Source organism: Camarhynchus parvulus, chromosome 3, assembly GCF_901933205.1.
Source record: "Camarhynchus parvulus chromosome 3, STF_HiC, whole genome shotgun sequence".
NCBI lineage: Eukaryota > Metazoa > Chordata > Aves > Passeriformes > Thraupidae > Camarhynchus > Camarhynchus parvulus.
In genome coordinates, this window is record NC_044573.1 from 35519902 (window position 1) to 35544246 (window position 24345).

At 35.4% G+C, this 24345-nt stretch overlaps 1 protein-coding gene across 1 annotated transcript in view; it reads left to right on the forward strand.

Annotated features, from left to right (window-relative positions):
• Positions 1-24345, forward strand: part of TTC27 (tetratricopeptide repeat domain 27) — a 113006-nt gene that overhangs the window by 57898 nt on the left and 30763 nt on the right. The window contains exons 10-11 of the mRNA XM_030945058.1: positions 441-554; positions 22396-22491. Coding sequence (XP_030800918.1) covers positions 441-554; positions 22396-22491 — 210 coding nt within the window. The remainder of the gene's footprint in view (positions 1-440; positions 555-22395; positions 22492-24345) is intronic.

Sequence of the window (24345 nt, forward strand, 5' to 3'; positions counted from 1 at the left end):
TCAGGGCACCTTGCATATGAGAAGAGGCTAAGATAGAGCTGGGTTTGTTCAGCCTTGAGAAGTAGGATCCCTGCAGCTGTCTACAGCTACCCAGTATGCAGGTGTGGAAAAGGCTGAGCCAGTCAGCCCAGGATCAATTCTTCATTTTCCTTTGATTCTGAGTAGCCATTTTAATTTGTACAGTTTGGCCTATGCACCATATGGGTACATGTAAAACAAAGCACTACATAGCTGAGAAGGAGGAAGTGGTTTTGAAGGCCACTTTTTATGTTGAAATCAGATTAAGGTAATTTGTACAGCCCTCAGTTAATGAAATAAGTCCTCCAGCCACATATTTGACTTTCAGAATAGGAAACGGCATTCATGCTTGAGACCACATTAAAAAATGTTACTGTCTTCAATGTCTTTAAGTAATGACAAAATGTTCTTATTGTCTGCAGTGCTTGCTGTCCCAGCCAAAGTTCTGGGCCATTCAGACATCAGCCTTACTCCTTCGGACCAAACTGGAGAAAGGAAGCACTCGCAGAATGGAACGGGCAATGAAGCAGACTCAGGTAAGACTTCTGAGCTGCCTTATTCTAATATATGTATGTGTATAAATATAGAGTGTATATATATATAATCAAATTCGAATAGGCAGGAATTAAGAGATTTTGCAGTTCCTCCCTGCAAACTGTACGAGATAATTTTTTAATTATGTCTCTAAATGAGATGCATAAACCACAACTCCTTCTGTGTCTACTAGTCTTGAGATAAGCTTATATGTACAAGTAATGAATCATCGCTTTTAACAACATGACAAGTTTTGGAATATTGAAATCTAATTTTGTACCTGTAGTTTCTGACTTAGGATCTGAGGAGTACATGTAGATGTTCCTGAACATCAAGCTGCTACTGCTATCAAATTTTTCAATATTTTTTTTCTACAGAGTAAATCAGCTCTGTAAAACACTGAAACTTTTAAATAGTCATTGGTTTTGTGAGAACAAGAAAATGCATTCATTAATAAAGCGGCAATTTCAATTTACCATTTTGATGTGATAGTTGGTAATTACTGTTTTTATTGCAAGTTTGAGGCAGTGGTTTTTTAAATAATCTTAGTCCAAAGAAAGAGAAGATTGTTTTTTCAAATACAAGAAAGAAATGTTAAAATCCTGAAATGTGTCATCTAGTAGGATTTATCTAAAATTTTTTTTCAGAAGAAAGGTCTACAGGCTTTATCAAAATTCTTTTAGATTCTTTTCTTCCTTCATATTAAAGTTTTGTTAGCCCTTTGTCATCTTTATATAGCTAAGTCTAGTTGTCACATATGAGCAGCAGGCATTTGTCTATGTCCATCAGGCAACACTCCTGCTGGCTAAAACAACCAGGAATGTAAAAAATTATCATTATGGCGCTATGTATTTAAATCCTGAAAAGCTGATGTTTCATTTAAAATCATTATGATGCATGAGTCTGAGGGAGGGCATTTTGGATGTGCTGCTGCATTTTTCTTTTGCTGATGAAGACATGGAGTTGCTGTAGAGGAATTTCCTGTGGTCATTCATTAGGAGACTGTCAGAGAAGCCAGGATTCCAAATCTGGGAGATGTAGAATCCGACAGCACTTGGGAAGTAATCTCAGGATCCTTGATGCCCTAAGCCATAAAACAGTTGGCGTGCCTCCAACATTTTTGTCTAGCTTGATTAAACTTGAGTACTGGAAATTGTTATGTTAGACATTTTGACAGTCTCATGACAGAAGTCTTCATGAAGGGGTTCTCTTAGCAAGTCCGTTTATCCGACTTCTTGTGCTGCAACTGCAGTAATGCAAAGGATTTGATTAGCATGGCCTGTGACATTTTGGGAGATGACCCCACAGTAGACAGAGAATCTGTGGTTTTAAATATTTCCTTTAATCTTAATGCATTTATGTTTTCTTCCATTAAGCATTCTTGTCATTTGGATATAATTGCGTATTGGTATGCATTTGCGCTTGATGGAAACAAGCTCAATTTCCAAAAATAGCTGAAAGTTGTTTAATCATTTATATGTGCTAAATTAATCAAATAACTTGAATAACTTTCCAGCTAAGGTTTTCATTCCTGAGTTCCATTGGATCAGAATTTTTTTAATATCAGTGTTTCTAACAGTGCTAAGAAGGAATCAGAGAAGATACCCTGAATGGTGTTATTTTCATTCATAGCACAAGTAATTTTTTATGTATCATCTTCATGAAGATGCTGGTGTATAAGTTTCATTAAGATGCCAAAGAACAAGAGAATTCTGTTTATCAGTAGAAAATGGGTTCTGTTTATCAGTAGAAAATGGATTTCAAACCCACTGAATTTTCATACAAATGGATTTAATGGGTTCTTGTTTTGCAATTTCATTATTTACTAGTTCAGAATGCTGTAGAAAAATGAGTTATGCTAGATTAAGGGAGGAGGTGTAAATGCGATTCTTTGCAATATCAGTCTTTCAAAGGGATTATAAAAATTCTCATAGAACAGCTTGAATAAGACATAGTAAACCTTCTACATTCCTTTAGGGTTGACTGAAAAGTGCATGAGCCGTTATAGGCTCTAGCTTAGTGATGGTGGGACTCTCCTGTCTTATTCTACTCTAATTTTTCTTCCTTTCCCCATTTCCACCCTGACCTGCTCCTGTGCTGGGTCTGCAGCTGATAGAAATATTTTTAAATTAATATTGCTGAGTAGACATATGCTGCTTTTCAGTCCTTAAACAAACCTGGCTACATTGTTGGTTTGTCAGAGAAAGCATTTTTCGACTACCTTTTTTTGTAGGACTGGCTATGTCTGTTTACATTATTTTAATTACTTGAAAATATTTACTTTTTTTTTTTTTTTATATGAGGGCATATTGGTTAAAATTTACTGCCAGACTCCAAATATTAAATATATCCCTACTTTATAACAAACAGTTTTCATAAATTTAAGGGGTTTTTTTTCCTAATTGGAAAACTTCAAAAGGAATTGGAATTATCATTTTCAAAACCTTTTTCTGATTATTTTAAAAGTCTGAACTATTTATAATGCAGTCCTTGGAATGATTTTGGAAATGATTATTCTGGGTACTCTGAAATGTACTGGAGCTAGTAGCTAACTGTGAGTGAGGAGGAGATACTTTTTCTGGATGCTGTGGATTGTCCAGTTTTTGCTTAAATGGGGTTTGGATCTGCAAAACTAAGGTTAAAGATTTCTAAAGCCAGTAATTCTTTCAACCATTTTTCTAAGAAAAGGAAACAGTTATTTTACATTCCACTGGAATATTTAGTCGTGACAGTATAGCATACAGAGAAATGCAGATCAAGGTACTGCCAACTAAAATGTGTCTCTGGATGCAGTTTGATATTTTTAAGGTTGTGTGATTGTTTTTCTTCCATTTGAGGTGAAGGTCCAGGAGGGTGAGAAGTACTAGGTTGGAAAGAAAAATGGGAGGGAGAAAACAGGAACAAATGGGGGTAGGTTTTTTGATAAAACCAGAAACCTGCTATTGCTCTATCAGTTTGGGGATCTTTACCTACCTTTTATTGTAAGAAAGTAAATCAGAAACTATTAATAGTGGAAGATGGGTTGAACTACGCTGTTAGGCCACAAATTATTGTTGAAAGTGCAGTCAGAGCTCAAGTAACAGGATGGGAGAGAAAAAAAATGAATTTTGAGTGGTCTAGAAGCTGTGAAAAAATGAGAAAAGTGAGGGATGATCTAAAAAAACACAAAAGAAAAAAAAACCACCCACAACCAAACCAGTTCAAAACACAGGGTATCATCCCACTGTAGCTTCTTGATATATGAAATAGGTTTACTCTTCCATTTCAGTGGATTTGAAAGTATTTTTAAGAATGAAGCAAAATGAATTAAAATGGTGGGCTAGAAACAAGACCATAGTTTATTTACTGCTGTATTATGCCAGCAGTGAAAGAGGTGAAGCTGCCATGTGCCTAGTACTCCAGCAGTCTGCTCAGGTTTATCCTACCTGGGATATCCCAGGTTGTATCCTGCCCTAACCTGAGTGCCTACACTGGCTACCTCTACATTTGCAGTTTTTGTCAGCTTGTTATGGCCCCTTTTCTGCCTGGGTTTTCTGCTGCTCCTTACACCTGGTGACAGCACGCCTGCAAGCTGACGGCTTGGCTTTCCTAGCACGTCGTACAGCATACGCGGGATTTCATACGCTTCCCTCCTGCTTGCTTTTCTTGGCAGTAAAGGAATTTGCCTGTTGGGGCAGAGAAATGTGTCTTGAAAAGGGTGTTTTAATAAGACTTCAGGAGAGCTGGGAGCAGACTAGCAATATTACAGGCTAATCATTATGCCTAAGATTGAAAGGTCACATGAGATCTTGTTTTATATCCTTAGTCATACACAGATGTATGTGGTTGGGAATTCTGTCAACTGCCCTTTAATTTGCACTTAAATAATACTTCAGAGTGTCATTTTCGCCAGCAACTAATGTTTTTCTGTGTGTATAAAAAAGGGATTTTTTTTTGTTTAAATTGTTCTTACTAAAGAAGCATGCTAGTTAGTGTTCAGTTCTTTCAAATCTGAAAAAAAATTATGTGCCTCTGTAAAATGGAAAAGCTGATAGAGATTGAACAGAAGGCTGATAGAGATTAACAGAACTGGTGTCTTGAGCTTTATGAGATTGAACACAACTTTGCTGTTTTGTTAATTTCACATTGATGGGCTTTAAATGGTTATGCAAGAAAGTTATGTCATTTATCATGGAAATATATCCTTTTTATTTTCAAAAGTAAATGGCCACTTGCTTGCCAAATTGCTTGCTCTGCCTTTTTTTTTATTTGGTGGTGGTTCTACATTGGACAAATTCAACATTTAAGGGAAGAGTACAAAAAGGAGAGGGGAACAGTCTTCCTCCCAAAAGGCTCATCTAGACAGGTTTGCGGCAAACATATTTTTCTCTATTCTTTTGCTTCTCAAGTCATATTTCTTCCTGATCAGACCTCTCAAACCACAGTTGGAGTAACAGAGACATGTAGCATAACCAGGGTAATGACAGCACCTGTATGTTCAGCAAAACTATTAGATCTCTGTACTAGGGGTTCCTGTTTCTGTTCTTTAACCCCCTTTTGAAATCTAGGGGTACATTAAATAAGATTTTGATAGTTGATTTTAGTTGTGGGTGGAATGGAGGAGGGGAGTAAGGAGGAGGAAAATTCATTTTAATAAATTTGTTTCGCATCAAGTTGAAAGTTTTAGTGGAAAGTTGCTGGGATCTGAGATGTACTGGAGAGCTGAAGAGATATAAATAATTTCCTTCAGGAGGGTAATAAGTGGATCACAGCCCTCTTCTATCCTGTGGAGATCCTGCACTGATATCCCAATAGTTCTTAACTATTATGAATTGTATTTATTATTAGAACACATGTTCCAGAAAGTGTTTTAGAAGATGAGAAAAGCCAGGTGTCTTATAAAACCAATCCTTACTGAATTCTATACAAGATCACAAGGTCTCCAGAACATTAGAAATAAACCTTATTACCTCAGAAAGCAATCTCACAAGGGAGTGACCTCTTGGTGATTGTTATTCTTTCAGTCTCAAGGCACACATTTCCAGAACATATTTCATTTTGTTTAAACAGATGACATACTTGACAGAAGATGTTACATGACACAACTGAGTCTGGGGATACACCAAACTCATTAGCATGCTTCAAAAGAATTAATGTGGTGGTGCTTGACTCCTGTTTTTCTTCTCCTATGTTATTATGGGGGTTGGAAGGGACTGGGAGGAGAGGGAATCAGAGATCCAGTCTGCCAAGAATTATTCAGGAATAACTGAAGTGGTTTTGTACCACTATCAAAAAAGAGAATATTGAGTAATTTCATTTTCTAGCTAATGATTTCTGCCTAGAAGTTTTCTACTGCACTCTTGGTTTTGCCAGTTTGGGTCAGTGCTATTAGCTGGTATGGGGGAAAGAATGAAACCATTCTTTCTGTGCTAAAGTTTCTTCATATTTTCTCAACTATTCTTGACAGTTATGTTCAACACCTGAGCTGTTCCACTTCCAGTGTCAATGCACTTTCTAAAATAAGTCAAAAATATGAAGCCTCCAGTTTTTTTCCAAATGTTTCCCATTGAGCTTTAGTTCTGAAGACTTTTCTCCCCTTAGATTCTCTTCTCTCGGTGTTGTGACATTTTGAAAGGTGGTGATAGGAGAATCTTTAAGCCATATTGAACAATAATAATACACTTCTTTTATAGATAAAATGATGACAGGAAGTTTCAAAGAGAAATATGAGTACCAGGACACAACATTCACATTGTTCTGCCTAAGCTTTGCTCTGGAAGGCCATAAACATTATAAGCTCCACTTCAACAAATTAAACAATTAAAATAATTTGTTCCACAGACCAGATGGCATGGAGGAGACACTATTCCTGTCTATTGCTAAATTGAATAGATGAAGACATACAGCTGTTGCTATGTTTGAATAGATGAATCTTTACAGTTTTATGTCATAAGTGTCATTACAGATCTGGAGATAGGTACCTCAAGGTGAGCTAACAAATCCTATTTTGAAATAGCCCTGTGCTGCTTGACAGTCACACTGTCCAGCACACATGCCAGGTACTACAAACCAGACTCTGCCTTATCTCAGAGTAGTTGTCTGCTTCTCCTGTATTGTAATTTAACTTGAATTTGATGGTGATTGTTGTTCTTTTCTTTCTTCATTCTTGTCCTTCCCCCTTTAGTGAAAAACAGAAGGCAGAGCTGATGCAAGAGGTCTTTGGATCTGTTTTTCAGCACTGATTGCTATTGTGTCTTCCCCCAGATCAAACTGATTTGGGAGCTTTTATAGCAGTGTAGCCACAACAGCTTGGAACTTACCACAGGTGTACTATTTTGAACCATATGCAGCTCCTCGGTGGGTTTTGCACCTTGTGCAAAGTGTTTCATACCTGCTGTTCACCAGTGGCAGTACAACAAGTGGTCTGGTTTTAAGTCCACCCTTCATCAAGTAAACTTTTAAATCAAGCTTCTTCTACAGACTTCAGAGGAAATTCTGTTTACATCTTTTGATAAATCATAAAAGTAACATAGTCAACAGGTGGAACAGCTTTTCCTTTAGAAACAAAAACAGTCAAGAAGGTACACTTGCTTGATAAGGATATTGCAATAACTATAAAATGGTATATTATATAAGTAACATAAATAAAATATAAATGTAAATGGCATAAAGAAGATAAAATACACCTAGTACTTTTCTGAAGATTTTGTGCTGGAAGTGGAGGCTTAAGTCATTAATAGGTTTTAACATTGAAACCCATAGCCTGAGCACTGGCACTCACTAACTTTGTGTTCAGTATCTGTACAGAAATAACAGTTAGCTCACCATTTTGAAAGTCAATAATGCTGGTGTGCTGTTGGAGACCTCGTGTTTTGCCAGGCTTCTTTAGGTGGTAGTGTTTGACTACAGCAAAACATTGCAAAGGGCAGTTGCATTGGGATGCTCTAAATTGCCTGGTACACTGCTTGGCTCTGTGTTTCAAACAGAAAGGAAATCTTACGTCAGATGGTCATGGATCCAGTTATCTCCTACTCATGACCTTGACCTCTTTTGTGCTAATTTTGATATCAAAATGCTTTGTATTTCATTTGGGATTGTTTGACTCATTTCCTCTTATGTGCTTTTCTTCCCCACCCACTGCAAGAACCCTATAATAAAGAAATTGAAGCTTTTTTTAGTAAAATGTCTGTGAACATCTGAAGTGAATATTGTTTCTTAGCTGGCTAGTATTGTTTTCAAAGTGAAATGCACATTTGCAGGACCTGATATAATGAACCAAAACATGCGCATTAATAATCTACTATGTGACTCGCTTTAAAAAAAATACTGATATGCACAGTTCCAGCATGCTAATTAACTCCTGCCCCAGCATGCTTCCTTAAAACTATCAATGTCATTTTGCATCTTAGAAGTTCACCTTGAGTTAGGTAAAAACTAAGTACTATTGGTTGTCCAGGGCCTGAAGTTCTTCTGTGTAGATGCCTTAAAAATTTTTGTCCTTCTCTTTTTCCTGCCTTTAAAGTGATTTTATAGGTGAAATGGATATATTATATTCAAGAGGTAGTCTCTTCCTCAATAATTTTTAAATTCAAAGTAATTGTGACATGAATAACTTCAGATGTTGAGGTTGCTTAAACATGTAGGGGATACTTAGGAACAAGTTAAAGTGAAGAATGAATTTGTTTGCCTGGAGACAAGGTAATAATGGGTGGGAAAGAATAGTTACCAAAATATCATAAAGAAAAACGATTGGGAAATGTTGTATAGGCAGTAGCTTTCCAGTCTTTCTCCATATAAAATAGAAAAATTAAACAGCTTTGACTGGTATATCAAAGAATTAGACTGAAAGACTTCTTAGATAAAGGGTCTACTAGAGACAGACAGTTAAACAAGTGTAATTTTTCTAAATGCTCACTTTTGGGAAGAAGATTAACAAGAAGTGATAAACAATTTTTTTCTTATAGACTAAGTGTAGAATTATTGTTTAAAATTGGTAATTTAGTGGAACTGTTAAATGTTGAATGCTTAAGTATATTAATATCTTTATACATTCAATATTTCTATTGATGATACAGGCATTACCTGTAGAACAACAAAGTTTAAAGTCCAAGTGATAACGTGGTTATAACGAGGATAAGAAACACTGATCTTTCAATTAATGTTTATATATTTCATCACTAAATGTTTAAATTACACTTATAATCAGTAATCTCAACCAATATACCAGCAGGACATGTTGTGATGCTGAGGTTAAAGGACAATAGTATGTATGATCTGGTAAAAATCACTAACCAAGTATCTGGAATTGAGAGTGTGTTGAAAGGGCAAACCAGCCTTCAGAGACTGCCAGGAGTTGCAAAGGTGTGTTTTCTTTTATAGCTTCAGACCTAATTTATTCAGAATTGAGGAATTCCTTGGAAGCTGATAGGACAAAAAGGTTGTTTCTCGTGTTTGTCCTATACAATTAGGACTGAAACCCTAATATATATTAATTTTAATGCACAATCAGAACCTGTGCATTTCTAAGATATTTATAAGAAAAGAGAAAATTTGAAGTGCAAAACTCATTTTGATAGTTGTCTTTTCATTACAAGGAATGTAATTTTGTTTAATTTGGATCATAATGTACATTTGCTTTATTTGCTAATCACACTTCCATTTCCATTTAAGAGTTCAAAAAGTCTTAAAACAGGGGCAGGTTAACTTCTTATTTTAGGACATTAAAAATGCTATTAATCATAATCCAACATCTAAATTTAAAAAACCAAGCAGGAATTTTCTACCAAAGATAGAGTTGTCTTAAACATGTTTAAGATCATTGAAGGAGAGTCTGATTCTCATTGTTGATAATAATTCACCTTTTAAAGGAAGAGAAGATGGAAATTAAAAAAAAAAAATCAGCAAAACCCAGATAAATGAAACAAACAAAACCCCAGCAAAATTATTTGCTGACTATAATAGTATTGATGTTTATTAATTCAAAATGCATAAATTTTGATAGTTCTCTCTGGCTCAGTCATTCTTCACCTTCAATGACACAAATCTGTATGCTTATTTTGTTTAATTAGAGTAGTAGTCTATTAAAAATATGGAAGCTATTACATGAAATGGCTTTTAAAAATCAAATTAAGACAGAATTAATTTTGCATTCTTTTCAGTTTTAATCATTTTCCAGAACAATAAAAATATAAGCAGCGAAGATAAAATACCCTCATTATGATAGTTTTGGAGTTACAATTCAGTAATGGTAATCAGCTTATTACAGGGAAGTTAAATCAGGTCAATAAATTAAAGCAGTTCTTTTCATCCTCTCTGTTCTCTGTGTGGAATCTTACTGTGCAAAGCCTGCCAAATGCATGAATGCAATGAATAAGCACTAAATGTGTTGGTTATTGTAGTTCCAGAAGTTCCAGGACCATGTTGAACAGCACTGAAAGACAGAGAATTAATTCAGCCTTTAATTCAGAGTCATGCATATAGTAGACAGTGCCTTCTTCTTTAATGAAATGAAGATGTACAAAAATAATTACTGGGAAATAACATGATAACAATGAGGTAAATGTTGTTGATATAAGTGCTTGTGTCTATGTGTCTTTTAATATTCTGAAAGTGATCCAGCATTGTTCTGAAAAATTCTTTCATTAGAAGGTATTTTAGTGCTGCTTTACCCTTTGCAAGAAATGAGACTGAAGACTGCTTTTAGTTCTAAAAGTATCAATAGTGAATGACTATGGAAATACTGATTCTATTATATTTGCAAAAGATGGACTAAGTAATAAGTCAAAGACAACTTAGTAAGTCCCAATAACTAGTAGTTCTTGGTCTTGCCCATATATACTCCTTTAGAAAAAAAAAGGCTGAATGGTCTGTCAGTAGGGCTTTTCTTTTCTCCTGATACAAAATAAATATTTTACTTCCTCGGGTCAGCATACCAGCTGTGATTTTAAGGGAGGCAAATGCATTTATTGCCAAAGGAGATTTTCAGTGGGAAATATGATAAAAACTGAAAAGAACTACTCTCAGGTGTTTAGGGGAAAGAAAGTGTAGAGCCAAATAGGTGTAGAGTTTCAGCACAGTACATTGGAAATATTTTACTTTTATTATGGAGGTCAACACCGAGGATAATCAAGGAGAATTCTTTGGAAAATTTGTTTCTTGTACACTATTAAGAGTAAGATTTCAGCAGATCAGTTTTCTGCAGCAAAACTTTGAAGTATAAGCTGTAGAGATTTGTAATCTTTGACCTAGAGAATATGAATTCACAGAAAGTGGGAAGAAGGTATTTGTAAAAAAGGCCATTACACTTGTGACAAATCCCTGTGAGATAATACAGAAATAGGGATGGAAAATAATGCTTGAGGAAAAGATAAAATAGAAAAGAAGGAACTATTGTGCAATTAATAAGGGGAAATGTTATTTTTCTTAGATTTTTAGATTAAATGATTGTACCATTTACAAAAATAAGAATTAGTTTCATGTGAAATGAAAATGCTGATGCATTTAAATTAGTTTGTAACTGTGATGGAGTAGTGGAGACTGAGCACTGCTTTTTCTAAAATATGTTTCCATTGAAAGAATTTCCATCATGCCGAGGGCTTCACTTTCCAGTAAATTACAAGGGCTGGGTTATTAAAAAACCCTACTTAATATGGTGACTGCTGTGGTTTCTAAATGTTTGGAGATGGACAATTTGGAGAATCTACTATGTAAAGAATCAATTGATTGGAGAGACAAACTTTGCAATAGTGTGTGCTAGATGTAGCTTCTAACCAAAGAACCGATTTTTCTAGCCTAATTCAACTCATTTAGTTCCTCTTACGGCTTTAGTTATGAATTGAGAAATATATTTGGATTCTGAACTTTTCAAACTGATTTAATGACAATTGATTCAAATAAACCCTGGGACTGGTATGTGGAGAGTTTTATAATCACAGAATCATGGAATATGCTGAGTTGGAAGGGACCCACAAGGATCATCAAGTCCCACTCCTGGATGCACAGGACCATCCCCAACAGTCACACCATGTGCCTGAGAGCATTGTCCAAATCCTTCTTGAGCTCTGCCAGGCTTGGTGCTGAGATCACTTCCCTGAGAGGCCCAGTGTGGTGTCCAGAGTATGATATGATAATGATTCTTTTCAATATTTTCCATTTACTTTTCAGTTAGACAGTTTTTTTATCGTATTGCTTTCTGACTGAATATTGTAAATGATGGCACTGTGGTTTTGTGCTAAGACTTAGGCATTTTGACAAATGTGGAGATGTTTTTGTAAGCAATATGACCTTCCATGCCAGAAGTAGATTTTTAAATGGCATAAATATTTTTGTTTGTAGCTGTTATGCACATTGCTGTGCTATACCTGCCCATTTTTCCAGATACAGATCTGGGGAAACATTGAAGTTGCCTAGAAATAGAAACATGTAGTAAATGATTCTACCACAGAACACTTCTGCTTTCTTTCTGTTTTCCCCTGTGTGAAATGCACACGAGCTGAGGTCATTAATAATGTTGCAGGTTCAGATACTTACAAGGACAAAAATGCCAAATTATAGTGCCAACTTTAACTATTTCAGGAGCTTCTAAGTTCCACTTTGCCTTTTCTCTGGTGTGAAATCTGCCTTCTTTCCTCTAGCTTTCCATTAAGGATGTAGACTGAGGGTTGAATGAATGACCAGAAGCCCAGCAGACTCCTGGGCTCATGTTCTTCTCTCCCCTGGAAAAAAATGGTAGCAGGAAGTAGGTGGTGGCAGCTGCTGATGAGAGAGTTAATTTGTCTTCAGTACTCTACCTCTGGCTCAGGGAGAGGATCTTAGTATACTTAGAGTATCTCAAGTAAAACAGGGTTGGCTGAAAGCAAAGTGTATCTGTTCCTTTGGCAGCAGCATGCTATCCCTTCCTGCAGATCTACAAGAAAATTGCACATTTTTCTCCAGTGCAAGAGTAGTACCATTAGGACTTGCAGCTGATGGTCCTCAAGCAATTGAAAACTGTTAACAGAGTTAAAGGATGTCCATGTTATCCTGGCTGTCCCCTAGTGTGTATAGTAGTACATGGTTTTGTTGGGCAAGGTTTTTAGTAAGGTGAGTCCAGTGAAGTAGCAGAAGATTCTCTGTTGTCTTGTCTCTGTCCATCAACCAGTTTGGTGTGAGTGACCAGCATAGACCATAAAACTTTGTCCAGCTGACTGAAATTTTTTCATTTGGTCTGGTTTTTTTGATTGGTTGTGTGCCAAACCGGCTATATGATTGTGGAAAGAACTGTGGTTTTGTGGATTCCTCCTTCTTTAATAAAGAGCTGAGTCTTCAGGGGAGCTTGATACACTTCTATTTGAATATGTCATACAATCAAGCATGGAACATTTAATGCATTTAGAATGTTTTTGTTTTCACTGGAAATTGAACTGATTTCAAACCTGTTGTTACTGAAGGTGTTTATTTTTCCCCTTTGGTGAGTAGATCAATGAGTAACAGATATTGATAGGGGGTTTGTTTGTTTTTCCCTGATGTATGGAGAGCTTTCCAGGAACATGTGAAGAACTGTATTGGATGTCTTTCAAGAAAATACATATATTGAAAACAGATTTCTTTACATGTGACTGCTTTCTTTTGGGATAGCTAAAGTTTAAACGCTTTGCCCATGTGTCATATTTCTAATGTACTTACCATCATACACCGTATGGTTTCTGGGTCAGGCTCAGCTACTGGAAGAATGTTTATTTCCTGCCAAGTAATTTTTCAACAGAAACTACTGGGTATCAGTCAAGGTTTCATTGTATAGGGCAGTTATTCTTAGGAAAAATTTCTTCTTGTAAGGAGTGAAAACAGTAGGTGTCCCAAGATGTTATCTGAGATATTCTGGCTGGATTCAGGAAAAAAGAGACTGAACTTGTTTGTCTTTTCCCTTCATACTCCTGTCCCCTTCACCAAATGAGTAAAGATATTCTTGAAGTTTTCAAATGAATGGAAATAGTTGAAAACAGGTTAACAGCAAAGGAGCACTTTGCGGTTGAAAAACCCCCATGAGAAATTGACTCTTTCAGTTACTCAAAAAAGAGCTTCTGGCAATTAAAGGAGCAGAATTTTTGTGATTTCAGGTTATGGGTATCTAGATAAGACTAGATATGCTTTTCTTTCCTTTTCCCAGGTATCTTAGTAACATGAGAGAATTATGCTTGATGTGACTGCACCAAAACCAAATGTGCTTGAACCAAAACAGTTACATGAATACATGGCATTTTGGTTTGTGCTGTGTTTTTTTCTTTGATATTTCTTTTGTATAACAGAATACCATCCAGTCTCTGCCCTAGGTAGGAAGCTGTAAATGTTTGCATGCTTGCAATTAGTGACAAGTCTTAAGTAGTTTTCCTCTGGAATTCTTTTTTTATTTAAAGTATTTGTTGTTTCAGAAATTACTATCTAATTCTGAAAGTTTTCTTTGCCATGCATAAAGGTTTCTTTTGAATATTTATTCCTATTATGTTTACTTATGCTTTATATTAAAGCTTGAGTGAGGCTTTTTTTGCTATTTACAGATACTTTGACTTTTTTTTTAATTGCTTGTGTTTATATACATTATGGCATAAGTTCCTATCAGCAAAATACAAATGTGTGCTCTATGGTAGGTAAACCCAAGTCTACCAGCAACAGAAAAAGTACAGGCTATTTCTGATAGATTAGTCTTTGTGAGGAGGGTGTTCCAGTTGGAATACAGGATAGATCAAGTGGGTCATAGTTATGAAAGTTGATGACTATACCCAAACTAACAATTATATAATACATAGAAAAATTATTAAAGGGTTTAGATTGACTATCCCCTTCCTTTCTTGGCTTTTCTGAGGAAGAGCTCGATCTCTCAAAGAATATGCCTGGTATATATTACAAAGCACAAATGTTTGATGTAACTTACTCTCTATAACAATTTATTGTAGTGCCTGGTGGTGCTGGGGAGGAAAGATTGCACCAGAACAGAGGTGTCTGGTGCAAGAACAGTCAGATCTTTATTAAAGGCTATAAGCAAGATCCTCCTTTGCCGGAAAATTGACGCAACCTTTGTTTAAAAAAAAAATTATTTGCTTATGCTTTTAAAGGGAATAACAACTTTAAATGCACCAAACTTGAACCATGTTAGGAAATTATCTAGTTGTAATCTGTCTTGGAGAGACTGCATTATTCTCAGGTTCAAGTGCTGACAGTGAAATCAAACCTGTGTGCAGATGCCACAGAGAAAGCTGTCCTGAAAAAGCCTCTATTAGCAGTCCTCTCAGCCTAGAAACTTTAGGTTTTTCAGTATTTGGTGAGGAATTGTTGGTGCCAAGAAGTTTCTTTAACTGTTTAGTGGGGAGAAGAAAAAAGGGATAGCAGAGAAGAATCCATGTTCCTTATGCGTACTCGGTACCATTGCTACTTCTAGCCTTAAGAACTAAAGCATCTTAAATGAAGAATTCATCAAAGTCAGCTACTAGAACATTGCTATGGGGTGGATAGTGCTGAATCCAGTTCCAACAGTTCCTGTTTTTAGAGATCAGAGAGATTTCTCCATTGACTCTATGGTGGGAGGGAAAAATAAGCAAAGTATTAGTTGGGGATTAGTCTTCTGTTTAACAAGGGATTACTGTAATTTGAGAGAATATGCATAGAAAAATTTTTGTTTTCATTTCAGTTTTAGGAAATCAGCGTTTTTTCCTTCTGCGTGGAAAGTTGCTAGAAACTGGATCCATTTTCCATTCGTGGATCCAGGAGTAACCTGGGTCAGTGAACATTGTGTTTTCTGTCAGTGTAGTGACTACATACTATCAAGAAGTTTTTACCCAAGCATTGAACAAAGTAGGTAAAACACTGCTTTCAATGCAAACAGACTGAGGTTTGAAAATGTGCATCCTAAAGTCTTCTACTTGAATGTTTGACTTAGTTTTGTTTCAAGTTGCATTATCTTGTTAGTAGTTTTTCCCTGTGAAGCATTCTGAAATCTTGTCAGTTTCTGTGTTCCAAACACCTTATAGACTTTTATTCGCAATGCAAAGTAGGCAGTCAGTGCTATACAACATGGTAAAGTTAGTTTTCATAAATTGTAAGCCAGTTTTTAGTTCCTGGGGAGCAGTGTGATACACAGTCCTAGTTGGTTTAAATAAACACACCAATTGAGGTCAATCCTAACAAGCAATAATTTGGTTGGAAAAGTGACTGAGAGGATGAATTTGCAAAATGAGCAAAAACACAAGCCTTCAAGGCGACAAGATTTTAATGAAACTAAGACTTGTATTTTAATGAGGTGTAAAAAAGAGGCAATATTTTTGTGCTTTTAAGCATTTAACTTCTGCAGAGTTCTCACAGAATGTTTTTATCCTCCTGAGAATATGAATAATGTAAAATCTCCAGTAAGTGGTGGTCTTCAGCTTGGCAGCTTTGCACAGTGTAAGAAATGGTCTGTTTAAGCTTCTATGAATTACAGATTACAATTTATAATAGTGATCATTGTAATAAATTTTCCTCAAGTATTTACTGTCATAATTCCACTTTGAAAATCAGATAAATGAGTGGAAGGATTCTTCTTGATGTTGCAATGCATCCTTGCTTAATGGTTTTTTCTGTGTGTTTTGACGCCTTAGTTCTTAACTATTCAGAGATGGTTTCGTTGTTTAACAGAAACATATAATTGTGAGCTCTGTGAGCTTTTAAAAGGATAGCTTGTTATTTTCTTAAAGTCATTTTCGTTTCCAAGTAATGAAGTTCTGTCTGAACTGTCAAAATGCTGTTTTGAATAATGGTTGAATGTAATGTGACCCAATGAACTGGTTTTGAATCTATTCCTCTAGTGATAAAATTGGCAATCAATCAAGTAATCACTATTTTGTCATAATATCTGTCATGAAGTTTGGACCAGGCCGGAAATCGCTATCACCCATTAAGCAAAACTTTACTGCATTGTTATATGAAAATGTTTAATAGTTTTATCATTTCTGGCATTTCTTCATTGGAAGTTTACTTTTGACCATTGGATTTTAGAAGTCTGCACATGTCTCAGTTTGTCCTGGTGGTCTTGGTTTCAGGTACTCTTGGGTTGACACAGAGCTGTTGAAGTAAGCGTGTTGTTTGAAATGTAAATGTGGGGTTTAATGCTTTTTTTAAAGTAAGATTATTAAAGGAGTGTAACTCAAGATCTAATTACATATCCACAAGGTACTAAAATAGTTATAGTACTAGAAAAGATTGGAATGCCTAATACATATTTCAGAGGAAAGAAATGTAGAAAAATCTGCATATTTAATTATCTCTATTTGTCACTTGTTTTCTAATAGGCATACAGTTTCTGAATTTTAGACACTGATTATGTATATGTTCTTCAGGAAGAATGAAGGTTTTGTTACTACTTTTCTGTGTTTATGTATTATTTTATACAGTTGTGGAACAAGGTTGCAACAGTTACTGTTGTAATACATCCCAAATTAACATGGACTGTAGTTCTTTCTTCTGCAGCATTTTTCAGACTTTATTGATAGAAAATGTAACTTGGCAGAAGACAACTTGAAAATTAATAAAGCAGATTAATGTTTTGAAACTTCAAGAATTATGTAGATTTTCCTATTAAACAAGTATTTTAATATCACTGCCTCAAAAAAAAACATTCTAAAGCATTTAGAATTAAGTCTTAAATAGTGGGAAAATTTGAATTAGTTTATCAATGAATCTTTGAAAGTTTTACAGAAGTCTGTACGTATTACTCAAGAACTTAATGTTCCATAAGCTTAAAAAATGCCCGCTTTTTGTTTTGTAAATACTAAGCAGTAGAAACTGTCTGTGACACTGACTTCTGTGGTAGAAAATCAAAGGAGCTTTTTGATGGTAAATTTTCCTATTCATTCATAATTTTTGAAGTAAGCTTATGAATAAAATAAGAACTATGTAATTCTAGAACCAGAGTTACACATGTAGTTGCTGTTATTTTTACAAAGCTTTCCTCTACTTTGTTTTTGCATAGATAACATAGGTGAACTCAGTTTAGTTTGAGCTGTACACCTGCTAAGTTCTTAGGAATCATAGTACGGGTGAGATAGTAGGTTTGTTTTCCTTACAAATGTATTTTTACCTCTTTCCCCCTTTGTCTCCAGACACCTTTCTTCCAAGCAGCTGAACGATTTCAACTATGTCTTTGTGCCCTCAGGTGTTTCTGTGCCTAACAGAAAGCCATGACCCACCAAGCAGTCCCACAGCTGGCATCTATACTTTGATACTTTAATAGGTGTATAAATTGTATAAGTGGCTATGGGAACAGCTAGAATACAGGAGCAGGAGTGTTGTGACACCAGCTTGCTGCTTATAAGTCATCCAGAGGTAATGTACAGAAATGGAAGAAGCACAAGGAAAATGGAAGTGGTTTTATAGGCAGAGCATGGAAAGGTCAAGGTGATTTGTGAGATTTTCAGGAGTCTTCAGGCTTGGGAGAAATTGAAGAAAAAAAACCCTAGAATTACAAGAATGTAATGAAAAGTGTGTTTGGAGTTACTGTGTTAGAAAAGACTGAAAGGCACTTTCCATTAATCTAATCAAGCTAAATCGGTGTCAAATATGGTAAAAACATTTGAGAAGCAGACAGTTTTGACGTGCTAGAGAAGGGTAAAAGCAGGAGAAGATAATGCCAGACACACCGTGTCAGCTGGGATTAGGTGATGGATTAACACAGTGGTTTATGGCTGGTGTGAGCATTCGTGTAGAGAGGACTTCATGGGTGGACCGTCATCACTGGAATCCCAAAGGTATTAACTAGGGATTGATTCTGGCAGCCTGACAAGATTTCTAGACTGAGAAGCAGAAGTCTAGAAAAAACTTACCTAATCTTTCTGTTTATAAAATCATAAATAAAGAGGAATATCAAGGGTACCAGGATAAATCAAGGGGTATGAGGAAATAAAAGAAGGGTGGAGATAGCAGTACTGGTAAATGGTCAGGTAATAACATGGTAAAGACTAGCGTTTTTAAATAGGGCGTGGTTGGTGGAAAACAGCTGGATGCCTGGTTAGCAGTATGACAAAGCAGGAAAACAGAATAAACAGGCTGTGATGATTAACACTGTGAAGCAAACTGTTGCATGGGGAAAGGAAATAGGGTGGAACAATTGTGACTGGAACACTAAAACTGGAAAATGCTCTTGTTGGAAAATATAGGGAAAGGAAAAATTGGTGCAGTCACACTGTGTGTTACTGATGTGAAAACTTGTGAAGAAGTGAGGTGAAATAGCATGGATGAAATGGAGGTTTTATTTGGGCCAGCAATGTTGAATTTGGATAGGAGTAGTTGTATCTTCAGTTTTTGAGATGGGAGATCCAGATGGAATTAGGTAGTTGCTGCACAAGCAAGGTGTTATGCTGTTTCCAGTAAGTTTTTGACAAGTATTAAATATCATGCTCTTTTCAAAAGATAGGAATCTGGGGCTTTTTTGTTTGGCTGTGGGGGGATTTTTCCCCTAAGTAAGCTTGCATCAGGACATCCTTCAGGTGAAATGGATGGGAAAAAATGTTTACATATAGTTAGTATTACATGTAAAGGGCATCTTTAAAAGCAAGTAAACTATTTAATCTGGAATAGAGAGATTAAGAATAGAAAGAAACATGTGAAATTGCCATTTTTTTACCTTAGATGCAAAAAGCAGTCTAAAGATTATATTTTAACTAAAGGAACATCCCTCTGGGGGAGGGATTTCAGACCAGTTTGATGAATAACAGATTTTAAAACTGTACTTTAATAGGCTGAGAAATCAAACAGCATAATGCTGTGGAAAAATGACAACTCAGACACTGTAAGGGTGTAACAGTATTTCCAGAGATTAAGCACAGAGATAAGGTCTGGCTAAAAAGAAAAAAAAAGTTCTAACTCAGCTGCTGAAGATAAGGATGGTAAAACGTGGAGTGGATGAAGAGATTGAAATTTGGTCAGGCTCAAAGATCAAAGCTGATATTTTATCTTGAAGACCTTAGTGGTGTTATGCATACTTTGAACATACAAGTAAAGCAAGAATATACAATGGGAATGAATGTGATTTTCCTATGTCCAAGGTGGGGAAGTCCTTTACAAGCTTCATATACGGTTGTGGATAATTACCAGCTGACATTGATTGGAAAAGTGATTAGACTGAGGCTGATAAGTAATAAGAGCCCTACTGTAATCATTTCAAATTAGCATGGTATGCTTATCCCAAACAGGCTGCCTGTTGTACTGCTTCATCTCAGAGCAGGCATTGGAGTGTGAGGTGGGGAAAACACATTGTAGTTTCTAGAGCTGTCTTTTCCTGCTTTCATGTGGCAATGGTGTAGTCTTTGCTCATGATATAAAATTTCATCAAAACTATCTGGTTTTGTTGAGTCCAGACTGGATTAATGCGTCTCTGTATTGTGTTTTTTGACTTTAGAACTCATTGCTGTGACAGTTTAAGCCTTAGGAAGAGGGTGTGTTACATGGTGGGAGAGTAACCTGCTAACGTTTTTAAATGCTGCCTCTGGAAGAACTCATATAGTTTAGAATTGTGAATTTTAATTGGTTTCTGCTCTATTTCTATGTAAAAATTTGCAAGGCAGGAATCTGAGTCTCAAGTTAAACTAAGTCACAAGATCTTATGTCTGACTGTGTTGCAAGTATTCTGTATTTACATACTTTTTTATTACAGTGTATTTATGTTGAAGGTTATTAAAGAAAATTCTGCTCACTTGATAATGCTCACTTGTTGAATTTATTGATTTATTTTTCTATGCTGTCATATCTGTTAGATATTAGCTGTGCAATTATAGTAGAATTCTCATTTTCTTGCCATTATACAGCCCAAATTTTATTTCTTCAACCATTATTCAGAAACACAGAATTCAAAATTTGAGTAACTTACTTTCTATACTTCAATAGTAGGCAGAACTGTCAAAGCTTATTTTTTCAATGTATTAAAGAGTGCATTAACCACAGATTTTTAGGACTTCTAAATTCATTGCTCTTTACTCTTCCTAAAGAATGTATAATATTCAGAGGTTCTACCTTCATTTTCAGTTTTGTTAGAACTCCAAATGGAGTACAGTACTGGTTTTGGGAAGGGAAAGAACTCTGCTTGTTAACAATTATATTCTCCTCTAACACATCACTTACATTTGGTTTTTCTGCTTGAGAAGTGTAGAAAGATATGGCCACACATTTTAAAATAAAATACATTTGTCTGAAAAAATATTTTTCTTTGAATTTCTTTTGTATTTGTTTTTCTGTTGGAACGATAGAAATTAGAAAAGGGGAAGACAAAAAATTAAAAAAACCCCAAAACTATTTTGATTTGCTTAGAATATTTCTTGCCTTTCATTTCCTGTACTCCTCAAAGTTATTTTGCAGGACATATTTAGGAGTTTCCTGCTTTTCTAAGGCCTAGAACAATTGTTAGTTTTAAATTTTTCAACAGTATTTTACTACATTGTTTGGTCTCATAAAATGGATACCCAAGGAATTGGACAATTTTTTGGTTTAATTTTTGTTGCAATGGAGTATAAAAAAATGTGCTTCTGCATTGCATTAGAACATTTCAGCAGAACTAAAACAGAGAAATGTAATGTATTATATAGACTGTATTCAAATAACTTCTAAAATTAAATAATATTACTTTAAAAGTTTAATTTTAATGTAACTCTTTTGGTTTGCCTGAAACTGTGTAAAAGAATGCAATTTTATTAGTGTGTCATTTTTCTTACGGCAAATACAGCTCAGCCATTTGCTTGGCATAGGTTTCTGGATAATCTGTAGGAACAGGCCTCTGGAGATAATTTTATGAAAAAGAATGTGAATAAGATGAAATATGTGAGATATTAGTATTTAAAATTAGGAGGTTAAGCATCAATTTAGAGCCTAAATTGTTGCTGCATGTTGTGATTTCTTTTCTTATTAAAATAATGAAGCCATTTAGTAAATCCCATTAACATCAATAACAGTTACAAGATGCTTAGCACTTTGAATCACAGAATTGATTTTATGCAGCTGTCAGTTGCATTATTGATATCAACAGTTGGATTTAGAAAGAGAGAGAAAGAAGTGATCCTATAATTTTTTTCCTTTTGCTTGGGAATCTTTGCATTAATTTTCAGAAAGCTGGCAAAATTCTGACCTGTGTAGCGCCATGTGTAAGTCTTTGAGTTATTAAAGAGACTTTGATAGGTGAATCATGTGAACACAAGTAACTTAATATTCCCTTATTTATACACTGTCCTTGAATTTGCTACTTGATGGTGACTGGCATTTGAAGAGAGTTTCTCCCTTACCTTAAAATTTCTAATCACCTTTCTGGCTATAGCCTCCTTTAAGATTGTGGGGTTTTTTACTATTGAATTTTGATTTAAATAACTTCATAGTGAATTTTCAGAGAAAAAAATAGTGATGCAGTTTTCCTCTGTGAAAATTGCCATTCTCTGTCCAAGGGCTTCAGAAGAAAATATTTCAACAATCCGAAGCTCCACCAAAAGAAAGAAAATAGCCCGAATTTAATTGTATGCCAAGTCACAATAATTTATTCTGTATTAGAACTGTTTCCAAAACCATGGTCCACTTTAATATGTTTGTCTTTCTTCTTTAAACAAGAAATGTCATGCCTAAAGCACATCAATTCTGTCTTAGGGGAAAACTAGCTTAAGGACTGAAATGCATTAGGCAGAGTCACTACAATAGTTGATGCAGTTTGACTCTGCTAGTGTTTACTTGGGATTGTAAATTTGATTCTTACTCCTGGTATTGATTATAGATTATTATTTCTCCAGTATATAAAAAATGCCTAGAATTCTGAATACTTTGAATTTATGAGCGGTTTAGGTTGATTAAGTCTGAGTAAATACTAAATCAGGATATACTTTGCATTTACAGGCACTTGCAGACCAGTTTGAAAATACAAATACATCGGTGTCTGAACGCATGAAGATTTTCTACTGTTGTCAGGTGCCTCCACATTGGGCCATACAGGTATGAAACAATCCCATTTCAATCTTTACTTAAGTCAGTAGTGGTTATTTTTGTTGTGGCATCACACCAAAGTCAAGTGAGTGTGATGCGACTTTGAGTTGAAACCCTGTAGAAATAAAGGCATAACTGAACATACACCAAGTGTTTCTGGAGAGAAGTCAAGTACTAAAGTGCTCTGCTTTCAGATGTCTTCCTCTGACATGCACAGGAGTAATTGATTTTTAGTGCAATTCTTGTTTACTTTCCTTTTTCCTCCAGTGCAAAGTAGACTAAAACTTGCAAACTTCAAACATATTTCCTATTAAAATAAACTTGCCGCTGTCTTACCTTTTATTACTGGTTTATTTATGCTGCTGTTACTGCATCTTTCTTGTCTTTTAAAGTTCACTTTGGGAAGTTATCATGGTGAAATCAGACAGGTTGGAAGTCAATAGTACACTGAAGAACTTGAGCTGAGAAAGCTTTTCTTTTGAGATAGTCCCCTCTTCTACTAGTACTGACAGAATTTTTTTATACGCATAACTACACTCTTCATTTTCATTTCCTAGAACAGAAATCTACACACTTAAGTCTTATCTGATGATGCTGCATTTAACAAACTCAAGAAAATTGTTAACATTGCATACCTCCAAAGGTATTCATGTTAGTTTACTTTTAATGGTGTTTTATTCCTTTTTGATTTCTAATCTCGCTGCTTGTGAGATTAGAAATGTTTTTTTAACCAGTCATATCTCCTCCGAGCATTCTCAAGATTTGCTACATAACCTTTCAACAGGCACTTGCAATATAACCATCAAATATGGTTTTCATTTCCAGTTGTCAGAGTGGCATTTTCAATCCAAGCCAGTTTTCTAAGCCAAAGATAGAAATGCTATAATAAGGATTTATAATGAAAGATGACTCGATCTTCTAGTCATAGTAATGAAGACACATTGCATATATAAATTTTACCAAATATAACTGAGCAAATTTAATTAAACATTAATGAGATTTAGTTTTAGACAATGACAAAACTTTTTTCCTAAGTGATTAATATCAAGCTAACAAAGAGGTTTTCAGAGTTTGTTACATATTTAGATCAAAGAATTGTAGCCAGGTGTTAATTTTTTTTTACTACTAGTCTGCTCCGCTCTAGTAACTCCTTGGATTTGCAACAGATACTGAACCCAAGCCAATAAAGATAGGTTCATAACATATGAATTTCATGGAGTCCATTCAGGATCACCAAGGCTACCGCAGAGGTTAACTATGTGGGGCATAAGTAGCTGTCCATACACAGAATGCTCCCATTTATTTTTCAAACCTATTTGTCTATCTGTCACACATAGTGCATGTTACCCTTACTTCAAAGGTTCATCTTCTCTTAAAAAATAAAGACCAAAGATGACTTTTCAAAGTCATGAAAACATGCCATGTTTGTTTTTGAATTGAAGACATTACTCATTTATTTTCATTACTACACTGAAATAATAGCTGAATTTGAAATAACAAAGAGGCTGACTGAACTGTGAGGAAAACTCAACTAGGGAGTTGAACCTAAACTCAAATTCAATGTTGGTTTGTGTAAAAACCAACACCCTTTGGCAGTGGCTGTTTGGGACAGTGATTTCTCACAGCTGCTGGACAGAATTGTATCAGAGCCTTTCTCTCCATCTTTGTTTCTCCTCAGGTGCAGATTACTGTGACAAAGCATTGCTAGAAGGGGCTTTAATTCCCTTCTTTGGCCTCTGTTTCCCAGTCAGCATTCCCAACATCCTGCTGCAGATGTTCTCCAGCCACGTGGCCCTCATTTAAAGGCTGGAAGTTCATCTCTGTCAATTCATTCTTGCCATGTCCATTTCTATTTTTGCATTA